The sequence below is a fragment of the Bos grunniens genome, chromosome X (genome assembly GCF_055505025.1).
Source record: "Bos grunniens cultivar Pamir isolate PY7600 chromosome X, Bosgru_T2T1.0, whole genome shotgun sequence".
Lineage (NCBI taxonomy): Eukaryota > Metazoa > Chordata > Mammalia > Artiodactyla > Bovidae > Bos > Bos grunniens.
Window position 1 is genome coordinate 51,952,679 of NC_141194.1, and position 18,594 is coordinate 51,971,272.

The following is an 18,594-nucleotide window of genomic DNA, read 5'->3' on the forward strand; positions in this document are numbered from 1 at the left end:
AGAGCGTAAGTAACTTGCCCACGGTCACAGAAGGAATAAGTGGTGGGACCTTGATTCAAATCTAGGTATCTGTGGCTTCATCACCTCCCAGCTCGGCACCACAGGGTGATGGTTTCCAGATCCACACTTCAGGCTTAGCACTCTCTTCCTGACTACAGACTTCCCTAGTCAACTGACAGGGCTGCAGGGAGACTGCACTCCACAAGTGCTAGGCAACTTCTGGGACACCGGAGATGCCTTCACAGGGAAGAGAAGTGAAAGACACGCTGGGTCCCACAGGCCTCTACCCACCCCCTGGAGGGAGTGAGGAGCTACAGGAGGTTCTAAAGGGGGCTGTTTCTCTGAGAGACAGGCGGATGGACTGCTGTTCTGCATGCATGTGACAAGAAACACTTGTTCCTTTGAGATTATTTCTCTTTACGGTTGACAATACATACCACATGGTGAAAATACACAAAGCAGATATGTAAAACCAAGTGGATATATGGATAAGCAGATACATCCCCATTATACTGACGGAATACCTGACAGTAAGACAGCGCTTCTTTGTAAAAGGAGAACATTCTCCTAGACTAAAGCAATAAAACGGGAAATTAGTCTTTTTCTTAATTCTTAGCTTCATTCCGCCATCACAGATGAGGCATTATGGGCACAGAGAAGTTAGGTCAGCTCCCCCAAGTCGTTCTGATAGTATGTGTTTGAGTCCCCCAGGCAAGGAATATTCAACATGTCCAAACTGCACCCATCCCCCCCAACCCCCGCCCCCCACACAGCTGGTCCTCCTTTACCGTTACCAGATGAAACGTTGTTGTTGAATCACACAAAGACGCCGGGATTCTTGGCCTCCGGAGGAGAAGAATTCAATCCGGGGCCAGAGACGAGGATTGATCACTCAGAGCTTTTGTGTAGTAAAGTTTTATTAAAGTATCAAGGAGATAGAGAAAGCTTCTGACATAGGCATCAGAAGGGGGCAGAAGAGTACCACCCCCCACCCCTCCAACCCCCACTAGTCTTCAGCTGGATGTTATATAGTCACTAGCAGTCTGTTAATGAAAGAAAGGAATGTCTGAAAACTCAGAATGGCACCAGGCCCCTCACCCATAAGATGCATTTTGGGATAATCTTGGCACCAAATGGTTCAACCTGGGCCATAAAATGATTAACTTGAATCTTGAAGAAGGGCAGGTCACCATACAAATAGTTTCATTTGCATAGATTAGGGGAACAATATCTGAGTATAACATGTTGATTTGTCAAGTAGGTTCTGAGCCAAGAGGCGGAACTGACTTGAAGACAGAGTCTGGGGTAAATGCATAGTACATTAGCATAGCTTAAGATAAACATTTTCATAAGAGAAATGCATTGGTTATCTCTAGGTTTGAGAATAGTTAACTTCAGGTGAAACCAGGTGTCATTGTGGCAACACAGTATTTTAAGAGAAACCGCTTTTTAAATTTGTATAGAGAAGGAAAATAATATCGCTAGTTTGTTTCCTCTTGCCCCTTAAGAGAGATAAAAATATCTGTCACATGCAGGCTATTTCCTCTGTTTGGAGACCTCTGGCCTTCCTGCCTGTTACTCTCTCACTGACTCAGTGCAGCGCAGCCTTCTCCCCAGCTGCTTAGGCCAGAGATGCTTAAAGCCATCCTTGCCTGCTGCCTCTCTCTCACCACACTCTCAATCATCAAGCCTCACCTCTCTGCCTCCTAAGTCTAAGTAAGATTCTCTTCCTTCTCTCCCTCAGCACAGTGAATTCCCTAGGCCAGGTCACCCTCGTCTCTCTCCTTGACAAGCACCAGCAATCCTGATGCTTTCCAACACATGGTCTGTCCTGCTGCCTGAGGAAGAGAAGCTTTCTTCAGTGCAATCTGGGCATGACACCCCTGCTCAAAACTCTGTACGGGCTGCCTGCTGCTCTTAGGATACTGTCCAGCCTCCTGGACTAGGCGCAGGAGGTCTTGTCTGCCCCCAAATGCCCGATCTTCACCAGACACCCTCCTTCCTCTCCAAGCCCCACTTGATATTCCAGCCACCCAGACCTCTCTCTGTTCATCAGATGGCTGGTGTGCTCACACTCGTACTCCCTAGCTGCCCCCCTCCCCCTCTCACCCCCTCCCCACCCACCAATTTCACAATCTCACTCCTGCCTTTGCCTCCATCTTACATGCCCTTCTTCCCTCCTCATCTGCCTGATTCCTTCTTAGGTTCAGCGGTCAGGCTGGGTAGGGCAATTTCCATTTTTCCTGGGGAGTACCTGGGAGAAAAGTCACAGTTAACAGATTTGATATTTTTACCGAATGGAAGGTGGTGGAGATTTCACTATGAATCCTTGCTGCATGATGAGCTGATGAGAAATGCAATCTGATGGCAGAGTTTGTCTGGGAAAGGCTTCCTTGCTAAGAATAGGATACAGACAGAAAAGCTCTCCTTGTGTTTTATATGGGCCTGTTGTTGTCTTTGAATATGGCCTTTTGAATTTGGTCACACTGTTGGAAGCATAAAGGGATCCAGGGTGACCGCCTGCTTCACAGTGAGGAGGGATAAACTGAAGCATGGAAATTTCAAAATGTCACTTTACGGTGTCTGTGACCCAGTACACGGAACAGGACTTGAGCTGCCCTACCCACGCACTGTGTGTTGATGAGATTTTCACTATTTTTCACTTTATAGTATTGAGTTCCTGTTAGGACAAGATGAAGTATATTGACACGTCCTCCCTATGCAGGGGTTTGATTTACTAGTCCCTGTGGTCATCAGGGAGGCAAGGATGAGCTCCCAGCTCAGTATGGGGACCCTCCTAGGGAATGTCACAGCACCTTCTTGCAACTCCTTAGGTGTCTCCACCTCGTGCCATCAATCCATGGAGGGAACTGCCAGTTCCTGTGATGGCCAGTGGAGGGAGCGACCCCACTGCTGCTTCTACCTCCTACAGATTCAACTGTGACGACTGACTTCCTTCACTACAACTCCTCTGAGCAGAACACACCTAAATATGAAATGAAGTGTGTGCCTGTGGTATGTAAAGCCAATTAAATAGTTGGACATGGCACCAGTTCCACCACCCCACCCCAAGCCTCACCCCAGCCAGAGAATGGAGTAGACTCTGAAGGGGCTCATGCATGCCTCCCTTTCCACTGATGTGTCCGTAACCGGTGGCAGGGGGCAGTGTAAATGACTCACCTGGAGCATAATTATGGAGCTTGTGGGAGCCAGGTATATGGGGTTTTATTCCCCACAGACCAGAGGGGTAAGGATGAACCCCAGCCTTCTCACAGACAAGGAAGCAAGCTGAAAGAGCTTAGGTGGCTGATGCAGTAAAAGCTGGATCTGGGAGTCACGCCCTAGTTTCTCTTGAGTGCAAAGCCAGTCTTCTCTGCAGTCACAACAACACGCGTGGCTTGTGTTTCAGTTACCGAGATGCAGATGTTGTTCCATGAGAGGAGAGCCATCAGTTTCCCAATCTCCTGTTCACTTATGAAACGCGGGTACCCAGTAGGGCAAAGCCACCCTGAAAGGTTCTAAGCCCCTTTGTGTGCTCCTTAGGAGGAGCTGCCTTGCAGCCAAGAAACTGGAGTCTGCTGTTAGGAAAGGGTTGCTCCAGAGGCAACACCAAGCAGGACTTTAACTTCCCCTGCGGGGAGGCACTCTGCCATATCAGAGAGGCTTTGCAACCAGCCCCCACCCCAGTTATGTCTCCAGCAGTCTCACTCTGTTTATCAGATATAAGGAATCGGGAGGCACACCAAAGCACAGAAAGTGATTTTAGTGGCTGCAAGACAGCCCTGGAGACGACCCAGCTGCCATGGTGCTCTGGAGACAACTGGGAATGAAAGTCTGTCTGGCTCCATCTGTGTCCAGGTCTGTGCTCTTCTGCTCGTGTGTGTGTAAACTGTGGAAGGTCAAAGTGCCACCTCAAGAAATCTCCCCGTCCCCCCGAGAATGTGTCCTGACAAGGGACCCACACCACATCCCACCCCCGGACATATGGCAGGGGTCAGATGCTCTCTTCTGTGTTCCCAGAGTTCTATATTTTAAATCCTGCCATCGCTTTTCTCACACAGCACATGGCAGTCATCTGCTTGCAGGGGACAGTCCCCATCATCCCTAACCAATCCAGCCGCAGTAGGAGGAGACATAGTGTCTGGTCTCTGCTTAGAACTACTTCCTGAATGAATGAAGGACCGGGACTCAAGGTAAATTCTCAGTCAATAAAGTGTAGCTCTTCGTGGACGAGTTACTTTTGTGTTAATAATGACACAGGAGAATGGAGTAAGCAGGACATCTGTGGAATCAGATTCTCTTCCCTTTGGGGGTGGGGATAGGAGTGCATGTTTCATATGACCCCTAATTCTGGAAACTCCTGATCAAAGAGGCTGCAAGTTTCATTACACACTTGTGGGTCACTCTGTTGCCTCATTAGCCACAGTTGTAGCCTCACAGTGGAACTGGGGTCAAGATCCTGAGAGCACCATTCAGGTCACTGAACGTTTCCCAAGGACCAAGTGGCAATGTAGGCCCCACAAATATGTGTCCAGACGATGGACTGTTGAATGAACTCAGGCTGCTAGTGGAGTCTCTGACACTGTGCTTGGAGCACAGGCGTCTATGGAGTCGGGGACACCAGTACAGGTAGGAAAGGCGTGTCGAGTCCAGGAGAGGCTGTCATCCTCACTCGGAGCTGCCCCTCGTGCATCCTCCTCACTCCTTGCTTGCCCCACCTCAGCTGTCTCTGCTCTTTCCCCCTGTCCTGCCTCTGCCTCCCTCACAGGCCTGGCACAGGCATGTCCATCAGCACCTATGACCCCTGCTTGTCCCTGTTGGTTCGCCAACAGAGCAGACGCTTACCCAGTGCTGCAGTATCTAGTCCCCACTTTCTGTTCAATTCTCACTACCTGCTCCCAGCTGCCCTGGCCTCCTGGCAGTATCTGCTCCCAGCATTTATGCCCACTATTCCCTCTTCTGCCATATCCTGACCCCAGATGTCTGCTGTGCTGACTCCTTTCCCCCTTCAAGTCTTTGTTAAAATATCAGCTCCTCAATGAAGCCCGCCCTGGTTGCTCTGTTCAATACTGAGACTTGCAGCTTTCCACCTTGCTGCCCACAGTACCAGTCCCTTACAGGACTTACATGTATCTGATCACAGCACCACCCCCTTCTAACACACTGTAGAATGTCCTGGGTTGTTATGATGAGGGTTTACTGGGTGCCTCCTACCCCTACCCCTTCCCCTTTGGAGAGAGTAAAGTCTAGCACAGGGATTTCTGTGGGCTGGCCAATTGTATCCACCACAGAGAGCCAGGAAAAGCCTCGATGAATATGTGCTGCCTGAAGCAATGTGCCTGCCTCCCTGCTAGACTGTGAGACCACTGAGGGTCCTGTTCTTCACGTCCTTGGGGCAGGCCCTCCCTCCATGCAGGGAGTGGGCCTCAAATTGTCCTGTCTCAGTTTCAGCCACACCTCCAGGCCAGCAGCTCTGTGACCTGGAACTCAGGAGTCACCTGGCTTCACTTCAAACTGTAAACACCTGTCTTTAAAGGAATGTAGGTATTTTCAATGTTTAGACTTTACTTTGGGCCTCAAGATTTTGGCACCCACACTGAGTACGAATTGTGAGTAAACTCTTCCAAGCTAGGCTTCAGCAGTACGTGAACTGAGAACTTCCAGATATAGTTAGGTTTTGAGGAGGCAGAGCAACCAAAGATCAAATTGCCAATATCTGTTAGGTCATGGGGAAAGCAAGGGAATTCCAGAAAAACATCTACTTCTGTGTCATTGACTACACTAAGACCTCTGACTGCGTGGATCACAACAAATAGAGAAAATTCTTAAACAGAGGGCAGTACCAGACTACTCGAACTGTCGCCTGAGAAACCTGTATGCGGGTCAAGAAGCAACAGTTAGAACCAGAGTTGGAACAAATAACTGTTTCATAACTCCTTCATGGGGAAGGAGTATGACAAGGCTGTATATTGTCATGCTGCTTATTTAACTTAGATGCAGAGTACATCATGCGAAATGCCAGGCTGGAATCAAAGATTGCTGGGAGGAATATCGACAAGCTCAAGTACACAGACGATAGCACTCTAATGGCAGAAAGGAAAGAGCAAGTAAAGAACCTTTTGATAAGGGTGAAAGAGGAGAGTGAAAAAACTGGCTTAAAACTCAACATTTAGAAAACTAAGATCATGGCATCTGGTCCTATCACTTCATGGCAAATAGAAGGGGGGAAGTGGAAGCAGTGACAAGAATTCATTTTCTTGGGCTCCAAAATCACTGCAGATGGTGATTGCAGCCATGAAATTAAAAGACACTTGCTCCTTGGAAGGAAAGCTATGACAAACCTAGCTTGCACGCATTCTCAGGCACTTCAGTAGTGTCCAGCTCTTTATGACCCCATGGACAGAGGCCCACAAGGCTCCTTTGTCCAGGGGATTCCCCACATGAGAATACTGGAGTGGGTTGCCATGCCCTCCTCCAGGGGATCTTCCTGACTCAGGGATTGAACCCGTATCTCCTAAGTGTGCTGCTTTACAGACAGACTCTTTACCACTGAGCCCCCGGGGAAGCCCATGACAAACCTAGACAACATTAAAAAGCAGAGACATCACTTTGCTGACAAAGGTCTGTAGAGTCAAAACTACGGTTTTTCCAGTAGTGATGTACAGATGTGCGAGTTGGATCATTAAGAAGGCTGAGTGCCAAAGAATTGATGCTTTCGAATTGTGGTGCTAGAGATGAGCCTTGAGAATCCCTTGGACAGCAAGGAGAACAAACCCGCCAATCCTAAAGGAAATGAACTCTGATATTCACTGGAAGGAATGATACTGAAGGTGCAATACTTTGGCCACCTGATGCGAATAGCTGACTCACTGGAAAGGACCCTGATGCAAAAAGATTGAAGGCAGGAGGAGAAGGGGGCGACAGAGGGTGAGATGGTTAGATAGCATCACCAACCCAATGGACATTAATTTGATCAAACTCAGGGAGATAGTGCAGAACAGAGGAGCCTGGCATGCTGCAGGCCATGGGGTGTAAATAGTCAGACATGACTGAGTGACTGAACAACAACCACCACCTCCACCTTACCTTTGAGCTTCCCTAAGCTGCCAGAGCCCCATTCTCAGCAGGGCGAAGAAGCTTTCTGTGTCTGTCAGTGGTAAAGGCTGAGACTTCTGTCTTCACACACTCAGTGCCCCCTGCTTAGGTGATGATGGGTCCTTAGAATGCTCATCACTCCCTCCCAGAGCTCAGACCAGGGAGTCTTCTCACAACAGGAATGGAACACCTATCCTGGTACAGAAATGGGAGTTGGAGCTGTTTACCCCCCTCTCAATGTGTTTTCTCCCTCTACATTCATTTGCACATTTCCTCCTTGAGTCGCCAAATCCAACTCCGCTCATCCCCACCTGGTTACTGTAAAAAGCTGCACCTGCATCTCTATCAGGGCAGGTGCATGTATCCCCTGCACTATGTATATTCCTTCTTCTTTCCCTTCAGAATCTGTTGACTACCAGACATCACCCTCAAAAGGGGCAGTGATGCAGGAGACGTTGTGACTCTCATCCACAGCCTCGGTCAAAGCATGACTGTGTTATATATAACCTCTTTCACTCTTAGAATGAACCTTATCTTCTAGCTTTCCTCCTGCTTCTTGGCCACCCTGCTCACCGTTTTGCTTTGCTTTTCCCTTAGGTCCATTCCCTGTGTTTCTCCTTTGCACTTCTTTTCTGTTTATGTGTCTGTCTGGTCCACCAGTGTGATATTCCCATCATCCACCTCACATCACTGGTCATGTTATTTCAAGCGTTGCAGATACAACCTGAAACACGCTAGTAATCAATATGTGTGTACTAAATGAAGGAATATTTTTAATGACTGCCAGGAAAAGCATCTCCTCCATGTAGGAGTCAGTATATAGGTGTCATATTTGTAGCACCATACCTAGTCTTGTGTCTTGTTCCAGACACTGTAGGAGTGTGACTCTGTCTTGGTGCCCTGGTGCCCTTGCATGTCCCCACTTAGGCTACGTAGACAAGGCTAAACTGCAGGCTGACTTGAATCTTGGCAGAGAACCTCTGATTGCTCTTGCAGCAAGGGGAGATAAGCAGCCTGATGAAGAGCTGCTATGAGGCCGTTTCTCACCTGCCTCCTCATCCAGCTGGAGGTGACACAAAGATGGTACTCATCCACCTCTGGTTTCAGTTGAGCATAGGATGGTCTCCCTAGCCCCACCTGAGAGTACAGCTGTGGACTGCAGAGCTGCTCAGTGCCATAGGGCACAACTGTGGGCTCCTTCCTGGCACAGACCCACCACCTGTAGTGACTGTTACTGAGGCCTTCCAATTCAGTGTCAAACCACGGGACTAGGGACAAGGCAACTGACACCAGGGTCATATTGCTTCTGCACTGTCTGTAAGGTAGAATCTGAATCCATTCGGGTTCATTGTCTCCTTACTGGCCAAGCCCGTAGAAGGTGACAAGCCAGACTAACAACTGCAGTGGTGCCCTGAGGCCCTGTAGCTCCTGCGCTGTGACTTAGGGACTGGCTGCCTGACTACGTGACACAGTCTGGTGTTGAGTTGTGTGATGTTGCATGACTAGAATATTGGCTTATTTTCTTTGTCACCACACACAGCAAGGAGCACAGCTTTCACTACATATTATGACTTAGGGTAGCCTTGTCAGTCCTCATTAACAAACCAACCTTAGAAAGGATGCCGTGTCTGACACCAGCTACACTGCTATTGAGTCAATATATTTATTTAGACAAAATATGTTTCTGAAGTCAAATTCATTTTAAAAGTTAGCCTTATAGTCTACTTGAAATTCAAAATCTGTATCACTTGAGAAAATTCTAATTGTAAAGGTAAATGAAATTAAAAATTTTGAAAGTTTAAATGAAAAATTGGAGAATAAGCCAAATCCATTTGCAATGTAATGCCTACTTCACATGTTATCTTGTTTATTCTTCATAACAAATATTTAGTGTAAACTTGTAATTTCCATTTCAGAAATGGGGAAACAGATCCAAAGGATGTAAATACCTTTCTCATCTTCACACAGTATGTGTCAGAGCCAGTATTGACACTCTAAGTTATGTCACGTGCTGTGCTTAGTCGCTCAGTCGTGTCCGACTCTTTGCGACCGCATGGACTGTAGTCCGTCAGGCACTGCTATCCATGGGGATTCTTCAGGCAAGAATACTGGAGTGGGTTGCCCTGGCCTCCTCCAGGGGATCTTCCCAACACAGGGATCGAACTCAGGTCTCCAGCACTGCAGGCGGATTCTTTACCGACTGAGCCACCAGGGAAGCCCAATTATGTCATGTCATAGCCAATAAGGAGACACAGCTGATAAGACTCAAGTCATTTTGGCTCATGAAGTTCCCCTCGCTCCTTTCCCTTTTCTTCCAGCTAGAATCTATTCTTGTCAGGCAGCTCCATGACCTAGGGGCTTTTTCACACACTTTTTGGTAAGATGGGACACTCTAACTTAAGTCTCGTGGTAGATTTGAACCTCCCATTTTCAGTCCTTTTGGACCTGGGTTTTCATACCTCTGTAAGGGCACAACAGCTGCTGTTTATAATCCCCTGTTACTCCCTAAGCAGAGTGCATTCTGAATAGATCCTTTGTTGCAGAAATATAGTTTTTGGTGTGTGAAGATGCAGATGGAGGCTCAGAGATGTAAGCGTTTTGTTACTATGTAATAATAAGGATATAAGGGAGGAATCAGACAGCTGGAGGACTTCCCTGTAGCTCGAACGGTAAAGAATCTGCCTGTGATGCAGGAGACCAGGGTTCGATCCTTGGGTTGGGAAGATCCTCTAGAGAAAGGAATGACAATCCACTCCAGTATTCTTGCCTGGAGAATTCCATGGACAGAGAAGCCTGGCGGGCTACAGTTTGTGGGGTCGCAAAGAGTCGGACATGACTGCGTGACTCACACACACACATACGCACAGCTGGAGGGCTTCTGAGTTCTGGTGATTATCAAGCCAATGGAGGATGTCACGGAGAAGAAAAGATGTTTGTGGCTGCTCTCTCCCTGTACCCAAAAAAAAACTTGGAAGGCAAGTCAGAAGTGTGTGAAAGATACTCTGTGGCATTTGCCATGGAATTTGACAGCAGTTTTTTTTCTCTGTCTCCCTAGAACCTTTAACAATGGCTTTGGAATTTCATTTCTCTATAGGACAATACAAATATATTAAGTTTTAAAAAATGTTTCCCTGTCAATGATTTTATCAGGGACCATATGAGATTTGGGTGGCACATTTTGTAAACCCACATATTCAAGAGAAGACCAAAGGCTTTTATGAATTTTTATGTGTGGGTATATATATGTATTTGTATGTATTAACATGTAGATTACACCTAAAGAATACGTTATGACCAAATTTTTTTTAACCATAGAAGTGCAAGGGTGGTTTACATGTATAAGGTTACCAATGCAATTCACCACATTAATAGAAAAATGGAGGGAAATCAATTCTATCATCATCACAATTGATGCAATATAAGTGTTTGATGAAAATTAATCTATATTTAAGACAGCAAACTAGGAATAGAATGGAACTTACTCTGATAAAGTATATCTACAAAAAAGAAACTTAAACAGGTTGAAATGGAGTAGATTTTTCATTTCCTATCAGGAAAAAAATGCTGATTATCACCTGTTTTAGTCAAGACTGTTCTGGCTAGGTTTGTTCAATGCTGCAAAATGAGGAAAGGTTTAAGATTTAAGCCAGTAGAAACTGTTGATACTCAAATATAATAGTATATTTTGAGAAGCAAAAACAATCTAGATCTAAAGTTTTGGAATTAATATGCATATTTAGAGGAATTGTTGGACAGAAAGTCTATATATAAACATTCTATCTCTACATACATCCTCAACTAGACGATAAAAATCGCAAACCATGAATTTTCAATAACATTAAATACCCAGGGATAAATTTAACAAAACATGTGCAAGTAGAAAATGAAGCTTTATTGACAGAACATTAACAGTCAAATATACAGCATAAGAACAGCAGAGATGGCTTCAGTTTATCTTCTTTCAAGCAAATGGTTGCCCTTCACCTATAATATAAACATTAAAAAAGTTACTTAGCAGAACTTTATTTCAGTGACAGGAGAGGTATACAAAGTTCACTGCAGTTGTAGTTTTATAAAATGGACTAAAACAGGAACACTAAGGGCGACCCTTTGGCTTACCTTCAGTTAATCCTCTATAGAGACTTTATAGACTTTTCAGGCACATTACCAGTATTTTTAAAAACACACTACTCTTCCTAGTTATACAAGAAAACAAGGACACTGAGTTCAGAACAAATGAAATCAATGGAACCTATCAGAAGGTAGTTTTCAGTAGAAGGCAAAACTGTGTACACATTCAGTAAAATATCTAACAACAAAAAGCACCCTAAGAAAAAGAAAATGCACAAAAAAATGAAACAAAAAATCCCAAAAAAGTATCATTTAAATGTATCGATTTGAAATAATATTCTGAATATAGGATAGCTAAACAGTTGTTCTCTCTGTTACTGCTTAAGTGAAGTAAATAAAAAGGCCAGTATTACATTTGTTTCTTCTCTACTATGGAAAAGTATAGAAGTTTTCATTTGTTTTACTTTATCCCTGATACGGTTGTTTTAAGGTGGTTCAGCATTTGTCCCCCTTTTTACTTGTGGACCTCATGTAATTCTAAACGTTTCTTTTCACCCTGGAAAGCATTCCAGTTGGTATAATACATTATATGGTGACACTAATTTTAAGTCATTACTATCACTGGCGACATGGTGACATCAAAATGTGAAGAAGAAATAGGACTGTTTCTCACAGCCACACCAAAAAAATAAAGAAAAAAAGGAGAGAAAAGAAGAAAAGGGAGAGCAAGAGGGTGTATGAGTGAGACAGAAAAGCAAGTAGGAAGACAGAAAGAAAATCTGGAAAAGCAGATATTTTCTTTGCTTCTAAATGATAATGGCTTTTGAGAGACAACTCTGACCAATTTCAAAAGTTCATCCACGGTATCTGTGATGTTTACTTATTTAGTTACCGTGGGGTATGTTAAACAGTGTTTGTTTTTCTATCCTATTAGCCATTTCATCAATATTCTGAAAATATCTGAGTTCCAGATTATACTGTTTTAATTCTGTAATATACTAACTGTTAGTGTCTTGTTCATATTTCCTATTATGTGTACTTGGGCTTTGTCCATTTTCTTCACAATTATGTAAACTGAGAGGAATGGACTGGGAATTTGGGGTTGGCAGATACAAACTATTACACTCAGAATGGATAAACAACAAGGTCCTACTATGCCGCACAGGGCACTACGTCCAGTGTTCTGTGATAAACCACAATAGAAAAGAATATTAAAAAAATGTATATATGTGTGTTAAAAATTACGTAAACTAGCACATTGTCTGTATTTATTAGTTGAATTTATTTTCCTCTTCCTAACAATTCATACCTGTCTTTTATTAAGTATCTTTTTCTTTTTCCTGTAGGTTTATTCTGTTGCTCTTTTTCTTACCTTTTATATTGTATGTAGGATTTTATATGTATGTGCTTTGTAATTTATTTATTGTTCTTTTTAAGTACCACACATATTTATGGCTAAGAGTTTTCTATGAGAACATTTTAATCATGTTCTGTAGTTACTTGAAAGTAGACTGGAAGTGGTATTTTCATCTAAATGTTCTAATGGAATGGAACAAAAATGTAAAGTGAAAATATTTAGAAGGCTAATACACAGTAAATTCTTCCCTAACCATGAAGTTCTTCCTTTAAAATCAGAACCATGCAATTCATTGTCAGCAATTTGGAAAACACGTATGTGAAGGACACTAAGTTGATTATGCAGGAAGAACTAGAGTTACAGACTTTGAACTTCAAAACTTTTTAAACGGATGTATCAAAGAGCAAAAATAACATATTTGATATGGTTAGAGATGATTATAGCATGAGGCTCAGATTTTTATTAGTTCTTTAAGACTGACAGTTCTTTACGAGTGGGATGTATGGCAAATACCACCATCAAAAACCATCATAGCATTGCAAAGTAATTATCCTCCAATTAAAATAAGCAAAAATCCCCCCAAAACTCAGACCAAACGTGGGGGCAGGTAGTGTGCATAGCATGTGTATCTTACTCACACCTGCCTTGAACATCACTGACTACATGCACTCTCTCAACTTCATCAGCCACAGACACAGGAAACTAGACTATCTTTTGCCATTTCATTGTTCAGTCATTTCATGCTTCATTGGGGAAAGGATTTAAAATGCAACTTTTTAAGAGCTAGAGAATTCAGAATTTGAGAGAATTTCACAAACTCAAGCAGAATATTGGCTCATTTTCTTTTTTAAAAAAGTTTATATATTTATTTAAATTGGAGGCTAATTACTTTACAATACTGTGGTGGTTTTTGCCATACATCGACATGAATCAGCCACAGGTGTACATGTGTTCCCCATCAGAAAATGAAATCTCAATTCCCCTGTTATAATTTGACTCAAGATGCTATTTTATGATAAATAAATCACGAAAAACAGAGAATTCTTGTATGCATTCCATCAAAGAGAACCAGAGAATGCAAAAATTAGCATTGGAAAATTAGCATTTTAGTATACCTGTTCTGAATTCACAACTTATATGAGTAAAGTTGAGTTTAGAAGTTAAGGGATTTTGCAGAATCACACACATTATGTTAAAGCTGGTACTAGAACCAGTTGAATGCCTGAGCATATTTCATATAAACTGATATTTATTACAAATGCATTACATATTTGTTACAAGCACAAATTATAAAAGAACCTGAAAATTATTAGCTGTTGCTTAAAGTACTTCTACTCAAGAGAAGAAAATGGTTTCTATTTTCAATTCGATATGGCTTTGATCCTGTCTGTTTCTTTATTTGAAAGTCTGTAAGTCAAGCACTCAGGCATCTGGGGGTCTGAACTATCTTTCAAAAAATATGTGAACTCTGTTATTAAAATAATAGTAATGTTCCCTCTATATAATATTCTGAAAAACAGAAACCACATAAATTACTTTCTGAATGGATGACATACCTGCTTCTGGCATTTCAACAGGTTCTGTATTTGATGCAAGCTCCTCCTGGACATCAGGACCATCTCCACCTTTGCCCCCAGTCTTTGCCTCAGCCAATTCCTGGAGATCAGTTTCCAGGTCAGAATCTTTAAAAAGAAAAAAATGTATCAATTCAGCTGTAAAGCATACAGTATAAACAACGGAATGATAATATTGATTCCCTCAGTATTATGAATTAAAAGCCTTAGGCTAGTATGGTAAAAATGTGATGAATAAGAACCTCAGGAGCATTATTCCAGGAATGTTTTGCTGGAGAAAAAGGAAAGCAGAATTTTCCGAACGCTATTACCATTTTCCTTTCCCAGGGTTGTCCTAAGACACCTTAGTTGCCCCCTTCTCTTTGTCTTGAAAACAAGGGAAAATTCGAGCAACCACACTAACCTGCAAACCATACTCTCCTCAGTTTTTCAGGAACTGTCTGAAGTCCTTTTCTAATGTTTCCTTTCCTCCCCTTGCTGGTTATGTCTTAAGTCATGATGCACACATACACTTTACCTCCAGACGCATCCTTCTCCTTCTCTTCATAATGATTCATTGGATCCTCTCCATTTACTTCCTCCTTTCCAGCTGTGATATCCTGAATCTCAGTTGGCGGTTCCTCTTGTTGAGGTTGCTCAACACTGGGTTGCTGGTCCTAGTAGAGTGTGCATGCAAATAAAAACCTTTTGTTGTTAATACATCTAACAGCATAAATATACATAATACACAGATATATCTAATCATAAGTAAACCTAACTTTTCCCAGCCCAATTCTATGTACTTACTTTTAATTAAGTTACTTTTTCCCACAGAGAAGAGTTTGCTCCCATAAGAGTTACCCAGAAAGACTCCTGGAGCTATTTAAATCTATGTTGGGATGGAAGCATGCAATCTGTTGGTAATAAGCAGGAGGAGGGAGTCACTGGGCACATTTCAAGGGCATTTAACAGTATACTCATCTAGGCAACACCAGACTGTAAGACATCTGGATCAATGTTCCTTCCTAAGACAAACTGTCACCCTTTATCAGCATGGAAGACCTAACGTTATCACTGCATCTGTATTACTTAACATCATTTCTCAAAAGTAAATTTGTGCTAATAGAATACAACAAATGGTAAAGTACTCACAACCACAGGTTCATCCACCTCGGAGGAATCTTGATCTATAGGTCTCAATGTTGATGCTACTTGCTCACTCATATTTCTTCCCAAAAGTAGAATATTGTGATTTAGAAAATGTATTTAAGAGTACAGCTATATTTGTCACTTTTATGACCATATGTTGACTTACTATTTTTAAAAATGTGAAAATAATTTCAAAACAAAACTCGGGTTAAGTATGAGTGTACATGCGTTCCAATTACACCAAAGACGGTTTCTTGCAAAGCCACTTGTGTCTTGGCTAAGACGGCAGAGAAATCACCTTAAGGTACACAGGAAGACAGAATTTTTGTGAGGAAGTTTGATTTCACAACAGAATTCTCCATCATGTAGATATTTAGTGAAATGCTGCTAGGAATTTAAAAATTCAGGACTATTGCTTTTGTCACACTCTTATTCACCGGACCTATTTTCCCCAACTCCCTTGGAAATCGGTTGGAACGGGAAGAAAGGCTCAGTCTTTACAGCCTGTCTATGGCGATTTTCTCAGCGTCTGTGGCTGAGGTGAGTCTGCATACAGAGAAACCGGTCCACTTCTCTCTTGGCACCTTAACGCAAACCTCGCGATACGGTCACAACCCCACCGTGGTCCGGTTTCTAGGCCTTTCCTTAATTGCCCACCCCGCCCGCTGCCCAGGTCCCACTGCGGGCCCCAGATTCTGTGCTCTGTCGTCAGTTCCAGGGCCCCCATGAGCCAGATATCTCAAACAGCACCCCCAAGTCTCCCCCCACTGTCATCTGACCCCCTGCTCTCCTCTGCCCACCGCCCTTCCTTTCCCGCCACCAAGACAAGAAGTATGGCATCGCAACACCTGTGAGGAGAAAGATGACGACCTCAAGGGCCTTCCTCCTCAAAGGCCCCACATGGCACTGCCCGACCCGCCCAAAACTCACTGGCTCCCCCTCACACGCATGCACACTTAAACTCCAGACAGGACAGATCTGTAAACCTACCTGGCGAGTCTCAAGTAGTGAGAAAGAACCGGGACTGAATAAACACACCTGTCTCAGGCCCAACGCTCCTCACAGAATGCGCTCAGGAAGGCGGATGCGCACCAAGGCGCGTGCACAGCAAGGGGTGTGCGCACACACTGAGCATGCTCCCTGAGTTTGGCGTGTGCAGTGCAGGCTGAGGATTTCCCGCCACTAAGGTAGAGTCTTGGAACCACAGGGTCTCTGGAGGATGAGAAAAGGGGTTAAAGACTATATTTTTTTCCTTCCAGGGCAGTCTTTCTTATGCATCCACAAACTGTGGTGATAGGTAGTCCCAGGTTACCCTTAGTGGAGAATGTGTCTCGGGAAGACACTCATGACAGAAATAGATATTAAGATTTTTAACACCTATTTTTATACATGCTTTGATGAACCATTTCCTTCTCTGCTTCTGGGATTTTCATCATGCTTGCAATGGCTTTACTCACTTCCATGGAATAAATACATAAATACATACCTCTGTTTCCATTGTTTTTGCTTGGAGCACTGCACATTTAAGTCTCTGAACTGGTAACTCATTTCTCTGAATATATCTCTGGTTCCTGTACAATATTGTTCTTTTAGCATCAGACTTTACTTTCACCAGCAGACACATCCACAACTGGGTGTTGTTTCCACTTTGGCTTAGCCTTTTCGTTCCTTCTGTAGCCATTTCTTCACTCTTCTCCACTAGCACATTCTTCTTATTCTATTACAGCGGGAATTTTCGTACTTACTAGGAGTTTTAATTTTACCCAAGAGAAAGGAAAACATGTTCACACAAGGACTTTTACTCAAATATTCTACTCATGTACTTCTAATACTAGAAACAGAAACTAGAAACAGCCCAACTATTCAAAAACTGGTATATAGATGAAAGAAGAACAAAAGAGTATACTCGTACAAAAGAACACTACACAGTCATTTACAAAGGAACTACTAATGCATGTAACAGCAAGGATGCATCTCAGCTGTGCCAATGAGAGATGTCAGACACAGAAAGCTGTGTATTATATGATTTCATTTCAGTGGATTTCTGGAAAAGGCACAACTATAGGCACAGAAATGTATCTGTGGTTGCCAGTGTATAGGAGTGGAGGAAGGAGTCTGAATGCAAATAGCCCAAGGGAGCATTTTCAAACCAATGGGACGTTTTCTGCATTTTTATTGTGGTAGCATTTACATGATAGTATGCATATGTCAAAACTCAACAAACGGTAATGCTTTAAAGTGTTGACTTCTATTGTATATAAATTATATCTCAATACTCCTCACTTTTGTTAAAGGAAAAGGAACTTTTACATATTTAAATGTTGGTTATCATATCCATCTAGATCAGGAGCTCATAAACATAAAAATCTTATTTGCAATTCTTCCCAGACCTGGCCAACTTCCAGGATTCCCCATGCCACCTCTGCACTCTTATGACAGGACACAGAAACTTGGTCTTAACCATGTTTACAATTCCCTCTCCTTCAGCTCAAGTCCATATTCTTGCTGAGTTCTGTCCCTTTTACTTCGAAAATGTCTAATGCGTCTACTTTTTGCCAAGTCCCCCACATCTGTTGTAGTCCGAAGCCTCCCTCTGTTTAACTGTCAACCCCCTTCTAATGGTCTCTCACATCCACTCAGGGTGTCTCTTACAATTGCAAAACTGTTTATGACTTTCTAGATAAAGGCTACTGTCCTACACAAGAACTTGAAGGTATGGTCTAGCCCTTGCCCAGCTTGCTAACAACATGGGAAGCAGAGAATCCTCCTCTTTTCTCCCTTATCGAGCTTCATTCACACCCTTCAATTTCTTAAGCTTAGATTGTCCCATATTTCTGAAGCCTCCTGGTTAGTAAACTCCTTCAAGCTAGGCTTCAACAGTATATGGGATGAGAACTTCCAGATATACAAGTTGATTTTGAAGAGGCAGAGAAACAAGAGATCAAATTGCAACATTCCTTAGATCATGGAGAAAGCAAGGGAATTCCAGAGACACACCTACCTCTGCTTCATTGACTAGACTACCTCAAGGCCTCTGACTTCATGGATCACAACAAACTGTAAAATTCTTAGAGATGGGAGTACCAGACTAGCTGACCTGTTTCCTGAGAAACCTGTATGAGGGCTAAGACGCTACAGTTAGAATAAGACATGGAACAATACACTGGTTCAACATTGGGAAAGGAGTAGGACAAGGTTGTATATTGTCACTCTGCTTATTCAACTTACACGCAGAGCACATCATGGGAAATGCTGGGCTGGATGACTCACAAGCTGGAATCAAGATTGCTGGCAGAAATATCAACAAGCTCAGATGTGCAGATCATACCACTCTAATGGCAGAAACTGAAGAGGAACTAAAGAACCTCT

At 43.2% G+C, this 18,594-nt stretch overlaps 1 protein-coding gene across 2 annotated transcripts; it reads right to left on the reverse strand.

Annotated features, from left to right (window-relative positions):
* Positions 1 to 10,966: 10,966 nt before the first annotated feature.
* Positions 10,967 to 17,205, reverse strand: LOC147340342 (X antigen family member 5-like). 2 transcript variants are annotated; one of them, XM_086388729.1, is made up of 6 exons: positions 16,712 to 17,205; positions 16,216 to 16,437; positions 15,229 to 15,523; positions 14,615 to 14,753; positions 14,080 to 14,205; positions 10,967 to 11,079 (listed from the first exon to the last, which is right to left on the reverse strand). In XM_086388729.1, exons 3-6 carry the CDS (start codon positions 15,298 to 15,300, stop codon positions 11,057 to 11,059), a joined length of 360 nt encoding a protein of 119 aa, XP_086244855.1. In that variant the 5' UTR covers positions 15,301 to 15,523; positions 16,216 to 16,437; positions 16,712 to 17,205; the 3' UTR covers positions 10,967 to 11,056. The 2 variants fall into 2 exon arrangements, with proteins under 2 accessions (XP_086244855.1, XP_086244854.1); XM_086388728.1 differs by having other exon boundaries at positions 15,229 to 15,304; positions 16,712 to 16,969.
* Between the last annotated feature and the right edge of the window lie 1,389 nt (positions 17,206 to 18,594).

Bases quoted from the DNA above. Each gene is read 5' to 3' on its own strand.
- LOC147340342 (XM_086388729.1), bottom strand. From the start codon at position 15,300: ATGAGTGAGCAAGTAGCATCAACATTGAGACCTATAGATCAAGATTCC. The intron at 14,754-15,228 runs GTGAGTACTTTA...ACACTCTACTAG, and splicing joins AGGTGGATGAACCTGTGGTT to GACCAGCAACCCAGTGTTGA. The intron at 11,080-14,079 runs GTATGTCATCCA...TTTATATTATAG, and splicing joins TGTTGAAATGCCAGAAGCAG to GTGAAGGGCAACCATTTGCT.